This window comes from Vespa velutina, chromosome 4, assembly GCF_912470025.1.
Source record: "Vespa velutina chromosome 4, iVesVel2.1, whole genome shotgun sequence".
Lineage (NCBI taxonomy): Eukaryota > Metazoa > Arthropoda > Insecta > Hymenoptera > Vespidae > Vespa > Vespa velutina.
Genome location: NC_062191.1, coordinates 448,296 through 455,000, shown reverse-complemented (window position 1 = coordinate 455,000; position 6,705 = coordinate 448,296). Strand labels below are relative to the sequence as shown.

General features: G+C 40.4%; 2 protein-coding genes across 20 annotated transcripts in view; one reads left to right on the top strand and one right to left on the bottom strand.

The window, feature by feature from the left end:
• LOC124948550 (transmembrane protein 11 homolog, mitochondrial) overlaps nucleotides 1-2,415 on the bottom strand; it is a 2,603-nt gene extending 188 nt beyond the window's left edge. The window contains exons 1-4 of the mRNA XM_047492322.1: nucleotides 2,397-2,415; nucleotides 1,783-1,862; nucleotides 749-966; nucleotides 1-674 (exon numbers count right to left, since the gene is read on the bottom strand). The exon at nucleotides 1-674 is cut by the window's left edge and continues 188 nt beyond it. Coding sequence (XP_047348278.1) covers nucleotides 388-674; nucleotides 749-966; nucleotides 1,783-1,823 — 546 coding nt within the window. The 5' untranslated portion in view covers nucleotides 1,824-1,862; nucleotides 2,397-2,415 and the 3' untranslated portion in view covers nucleotides 1-387. The remainder of the gene's footprint in view (nucleotides 675-748; nucleotides 967-1,782; nucleotides 1,863-2,396) is intronic.
• Nucleotides 2,194-6,705, top strand: part of LOC124948539 (protein outspread) — a 64,073-nt gene continuing 59,561 nt past the window's right edge. For 12 of the 19 annotated variants that reach the window (XR_007100776.1, XR_007100774.1, XR_007100768.1 and 9 more), the window contains exons 1-2: nucleotides 2,194-2,362; nucleotides 2,492-4,268. Coding sequence is in view for 10 of the 19 variants with exons in the window: in XM_047492293.1 (XP_047348249.1) it covers nucleotides 4,125-4,268 (144 nt within the window). In the remaining 9 variants the exon portion in view is untranslated. The remainder of the gene's footprint in view (nucleotides 2,363-2,491; nucleotides 4,269-6,705) is intronic. The other 7 variants (XM_047492292.1, XM_047492291.1, XM_047492290.1 and 4 more) reach the window with 3 other exon arrangements.

Genomic DNA, 6,705 nt, shown 5'->3' with positions numbered 1-6,705 from the left:
CTAAAAATACACGATGCTACATTTAACTTCTTGAATTTAAAGTTGCAATTCTGTATAGTTAAAAGAACACATATTACTTGAATTATTTTTCAATTTGTTTTGTGACAAAAATGATTATAGTATAATCGACAAATTATGGATCACAGAGTAGAAACACCTGCAACTCTGAAGATAATGTCCGAAGCTAAATGCAATTGTTAAGTGAAGTTATACATTTTATGTAATACAAAGTCTCCTCTGTACAAGCAAATGTGATTCTGTGTTTCTTCTAATATAAAGAATCCTATGCTAGGCCTTGCATTCTATTGTTGATGATGTATTGCATGGCCCTTATGTTGCTTCTTCAATTTAAAAACAAGATATAATTCGTTTTCAACAATTAAATTTTCATTTAAAAGCTTGATAGATTCTCCATGCACTAATGCTAATGGCTGTCAGTGTAACAGTCGCATGAAGAATTCGTCTCCTCGTATCATCCTTTCTTACAAGAAACGTTGGCGACGATGGACCTAAGATAGCTAACACTTCTACATGTGGTAGCTTACTTGTGTCAGTTTCTACTTGGTATTGACAGCATGGATCAAACTGCCATGACAAAGTGTAAAGTCCACAAGTTATAAGTGATACAAAACCTAATGTGCCACAAATATAAGGTCGATCGCCCCATATAAGACCTACGAATATTAGAAACCGATAATTAAATCAACAACGTATTAATTACAATCACGATTTAAGGACATTAACAAACCTGTTGTGATAGCTGTTAAGCCAGATAACGTTGCAGTTTTATGAAGACAATTACCAACCGTTATCCATCTGGAAGTTTCATCTCCCAATTTCGATGGTTCAATTATGATTAAAGTACATTCGGACTCAAGGGCTCTTTCTAACTCGTACTCAAAAGTTTCATGAGCATTTTCACTGTCATATACTTCTCTAATAATTGCAACTTTTGAGTTATCATCCCTGTAATGACGAAAGTGTTATAATATGATGGAACGATCATTCAACGTTATTTCCTCCTCATTTGTGCCTCGATATAAGTAAAAATTGAATGAAAAGCGTATAAGAATAGATTGGAAAGACGTAAAAGACGATCCATTTGTCATGGATCAAAAGACATTAAATCTAACGGCAAATAAAATTGTTTTGCAACATAATTGCATATAAAAGCAATATAATCTTTAACTTTTGATATGTAATTTTTAAAAGGACAGATTAAAACTTGATATCTCATATGTTACATTTTAATTAGACAATTATGAATTATTTCTATGAATTCATGTTTTTCATGATTTCTTTCCTTTGCATGTTATGTAAGATGGTCGGATTTAATCGGATTAAGATTTGTTTCGATATAATATTTTTCCATATTTTTAACAAACGTTTATATGGGGTTTTTTTTTAATACTAAAATATATCATAATAGGATTATTTTACAGAGCGATAATGTAGAAATTGAAAGGAATAATGTAAAATTGTCAGAAAAATATTGAAAATGTCCATATACTTTGTACCTTTGAACGATTCATAAGAAACAACTTCGAAACGTGACATTTTAGATGGTCTTACGTTAGAGTAAAAATATTATTTCTAATTAAATATTTACGAATATTAACACAAATAAAAGGTTAATTTGTTATGACCAAAGTATAACGTTGGAGGTTAACTATATTTTACATTTAGTTGCACAATATGATATTAAAATTTTACATGAACATCTTTGCGACTAATAAATATAACTTTTCGTATAAAAAATTAAAAATAATCAGAGCTACGAACCTGTCAACAGCTTTATCTACCATCTTTACAGGCAATCTCATAGACGATGGAACAACAGTCGTTCTGAACCCGGAACAAATCTACGGATATAGAACCGGACGTGTAAATCAGCTGATTGTTTTACATATGCTTATGACTCAAGTAGTTCCTCATAACCAGAGGAACATATTTATATTAGCAATATATGAAAAATAATAAAATATCTTTATCAAAGTTCTATTGAATAAGGTAATTCGTTTAATTTTTATCACAAAATTAAGTAAATTTAGAATACATATATTAATAAAGTTTGGAATGAGAACGTATGTCGAATTAATATCATTTAATAATTCCCGCCTTTTATGGCTTTTAGGTTTATGCGTTTTATTGTTTCAAGATGTCGCGATATATTCGATTCGATAGTAGCGGGAATAAAAGCGCAATAAGTAGTTTGGCGTTACTCGAACGATGTCGTTTATCATTTCTTTTGTTTTATAAATAATTGTACGATCGTCGGTGGTTGTGTTACAAATATGACTTCGTGATTCCGTCACGGTGTACTCGTACTCGATCGACGATACTCGTCGGCACGGCACAGGAGGTAACTTTGGAAGATTATTATTTCAGATTATTACATAATTTATGTCTCCGGTGTCGAATATTTCAATGCATACGATTAAAGAGATAGACAAATAACCTGGGAAAAATATTACAAGGAAAAATTTCACAGGTGTATTCGAGGACAAACACTTGGATCAAGACACGAGCAAATTTTTTATCGTCGATTATTAACTTAATCTAATAATATTTGATTCGATCGAAGAAAATCGTATTGCACGTAAGACGATATAAAAGCAAAAAAGAGAAATGTGCGTCGCATCAGAAACATCGACCAATGGTAGAAGGCATGTGTTACGGAAATATGGCGGATACGCGTTGGTGGCGTTAGCGACCAATCAGCTAACGAACTAATGGGACGATAGCTTGAGAAAGGGCAAACGGTGGCGCTTGGAAAACGGTACGGTAGCGAGGATCGCGAATGGATGTACGCGCGAGTTTCGTTCTGTCATGGATATTATCGGACGCTGTGTCATAGCTTTGTCCGAGCATCGTCGTCGCGCTCGTCTACGTGCTCGTCGTCATCGACGTCGTCGGCGTCGTCGTCGTTCTTATTGTTAAAGACTCATAGCGCCTCCACGGGGCGTTTACGCGATCCACACGAAATTCACGATTCTGCTTTCGTGCTTGTTTTTTTTGTTCTTTTTCTTTTTTTTTTTTGTTCTTTTTTTTTTTTTCTTATCTGCACCGAGTGGCTGCATCGAGTGAAACAGACGGAAAGAACGTCGGCAGGGGAGAGAAAGAGAGAGAGAGAGAGAGAGAGAGAGAGAGAAAGAGAGAGAGAGAGAGGCTTCTCCGTGGTTTCGTTCCATCGTCCACGTGCTTTCGCGGCTTAAGCAAGAGATTCTCAAGTGACGGGTGCGGCGGTGAAAGAGTGGAAAGGGAAAGAGGGGGTTTGGCTTGATCTCTCTCTCTTTCTCTTTCTCTCTCTTTCTATGCCGGAAGGTGGGGTAAGAGTGGGGGGAGAGCCAGTACCGCCGTCGACCTTAGGAGTTGAGCGGTCGTTTCGTTGCATCGCGTTTAGTGCGTGTCCGTCAGTGCGCGAGTCAATGACGACGTCGTGAACGCGCGAGACCGCGCGTGCTCGTGCGACGACGCGCGTTTCCCGCGACGTCGAAAGAGAGAGAGAGAGAGAGAGAGAGAGAGAGAGAGAGAGAGAGAGAGAGCAGAGAAGATAAAGAAAAAAAGGTGGGGAGTCGCGGAGAGAAGAATAAAGGAAGCCAAGAACGCCGCGAAGCATCCATCGAATCGTTTTTGATCACACGGCACGTTTGCGTGCCCAAATTCACACGCATATAGACACACACACACATAGAACGAACGGATAAGGTGCATTTCGTTCGCGCTCCTACGTTTATCCTCGAGGATATTAAAATTCGTCTTGCTTGGTGTTTTTCGAATTAATCTCTTTTAAGAGCGTGACACGTTTAGAGGAAGACCAGGCGGGAATTTCAAAAGGCGCCAAAGTGATTCGAAACGTAGGTTAGGGGGCGATACTTTCGGGTTAAGGGGGTCCGCGAAAGTGACGCGAAGTTGTCGCGAATCCCGAGGAGGGTGTTAAGACGATCAAAGGATAGCGACGGAGATCGATAGAAAATCTAAGAAAATAGAAAAAAGGCAAAAACTTTGAGGAGCGGAACGAGTAAATGAAACGATGTCGTTGCTAGTGTTGCTATTTTTATCGGCCGATAATAATCGTCATCCTCGTCGTCGATAAGTCGTCGTGCTCGCGTCAGTGTGTCGCGATGTCGAGCGGCACGACGGGCGTCGTGCGTGCTACCGGCGCCGAGTGCAGGAAGTTCGCACCAAACATATTCAACAAGAGCAAGTGCAGCAGCTGCTTCAAGCAGAAAGAGGAGCACAGTGCGGAGGCTCTGGAATGCAATAGGGTGAGTTTTCCTTGATGGACTCTATCTCTCTCTCTTTCTCTCTCTCTCTCTCTCTTTCTATCCTTCTATCTCTCTGCTTCTATCTCCTTTCCTTTCTTAGTCCTTCTTTCTCGCGTGCTCTTGCGTGTCCTTTCTCTCTCTCTCCCTCTTTCATTCTGCCACCCTCCTCCATCTTTCTTGCGTATATGCTCGACTCGACGCGCCTCGAGACGTCTCCCTTGGCTTCTTCTTTCTTCTTCTTCTTCTCCTCCTCCTCCTCCTCCTCCTCCACCTCCATCCCTTCCCTTCCTTCCTTCCTTCTTTCTCTTCTTTTTCGTCTTTCTTCTTCGCCGTTGAATTCCTCGGCACGATCGGTGAGGAATAGCGATAGGAGAGGGTGGGAGGGAGAGACCTCGTAGGGATCATTGCTGTTACGTAAGTCATACTTTTTCATTGGATCTGCTGCTACCTTCGGCCATGTCTCAAAGGAGCAAACTCGATCGATCGATCCATCTCGGCTGGTAGATCGATCGATCGATCGATCGATCGATCGATCGTCGGAGAAGCGTTAATTGCTCGCTTCCTTCGCGAGATACTTTTATTCCGACGCATTTTCATACGACATTTTATACGTTGAGAATTCGCCGTTTGTTATTCCATCGATAAAGGTGGGCGCTTCTTTTCACGTACAGATTCTTTGTAATCGATTCTTTTTCTTTTTTAAGGACACAGCGCGAATCCTTTCCGATTGTTATCGCGGCGTTCTCGCGGCCTTGGCATCGTGACTTTTACGTATAGTAGATATGCCTTTCGAATCTACGTTTTCTCTCGCCGTGACGCATCACGGTTTGTCTTATCGCTTAGATATATTTATGCGGATTCAACGAAGGGAAAAAAATCTCGATGCGCCGATAAGAGGTCGTACGCATTCTCTTATCTCGAACTATATGTATATATATATATATATATACTACTACTACTACTACATATACGAAATCGGAACGAAGAGACGTGATTTCAATCGAGTGAAAATAAAAGAAAATTGGATTTTGATGTTTTTCATTTTAAGGAGGAAGAGGAAGAAGAATTAAAAGAAAAAGTAGAGAAAGTTAGGATACTTTTATTTTATATCGTTACTTCGTTAGAAAACAAAAAAAAAAGTCGGATCGAAGTAGAGCCACGCGTTTCTCCTTATACTCGTTTGCAAATTTCGGAATGCTGGCAGCCTTGCGACCTGTTCTCTCAGTGCATTCCAATCGCCTTCTTCCAGCACCCTTTATAACTGCCTGTCGGAGAGCCGTTGCTTCGTCGACTTTCGAAGGAACGCAGTAATTTGCGTGAGAAAGAGAGAGAGCACACGGTCTTCTTTCTCTCTTCGTACAAAGCAACGTTCGAAGAGACAAAAATGACGAGTCAAATTACCGGTATAATATCTAACCTCGGAATGCTCTTTCGATCTTCCCCTTATCGTTAGGAAACGCATTCTCTTATTATCTTTCCTCCTACGTTCGAGCCATCCATAAGATTGAGTTTTTATGAAATTAAAAATGGTTTCGTGTAGGTCACCAACACCTCCCCACCCCTCTGTCTCAAGATCATTGCATGAAATTCCACGAATTCGCATTAAGTTTCAGGGCTTTCGATCGTCGCACAAGGCATATTTCCATATACAACGCACGTAGAAGGTCTTGCGAGTGGTACGCGTATAAAGCGAAATACGTTACCCGATTGCTTTTCTCCTTTACCACTAATTACGAGAATACTTGGCTCTCGCTCGTTCTCTCTCTCTCTCTCTCTCTCTCTCTCTCTCTCTCGATGTACGATCTTAAGGAAGCCGTAAGACGTGCTTTTTACGAACGATGCGTTCTCGCGAAGCAGTCAAAAACGTGTGCCCGTTATAAAAGCGACGGAGCTTATTTATATCGGTTTGGTTTATGCATACGGAGTGTGTATAGTTTGTCCGACTATAACGGTTATACACGAAAACGACGTCCGACTTACCAATGACCGAGGACATTACCCGCGCGAAGTCAACAATCTTTTGATAAGAGTAGGTGGAAAATTTTGAAATGATTATGTCGACATTTTCTTCATAAAGATGCACGCGTTTTCTTTTTTTTCGATAGCACTTTCGTACCTCGATAATGTCGATAGAAATTTGACGTGCGAGCGCGCGCGCGCGCGAGAGAGAGGGGCAAGATATATTTAAGCGAGACACGTTCGCGATGAAAAAATTCTTCCACCGTCATCGTCCTCCGTCGTTGCGTTTGGCATTCGAAGAAGATGAGCGAGAGTCGAAGAATTTCAGTTTCCGTTCTTATAGCGATACGAAGAAATTTTGCCATTTGCCCTTCAAAATTCTTGCTACGCTAGATACGGTCAACATTTTTTCTCTCCTACTTCGACGGCCGAGAAAGACGGCGAACGTTACCGTGTAACGTGTTCATTCGTCTCTCCC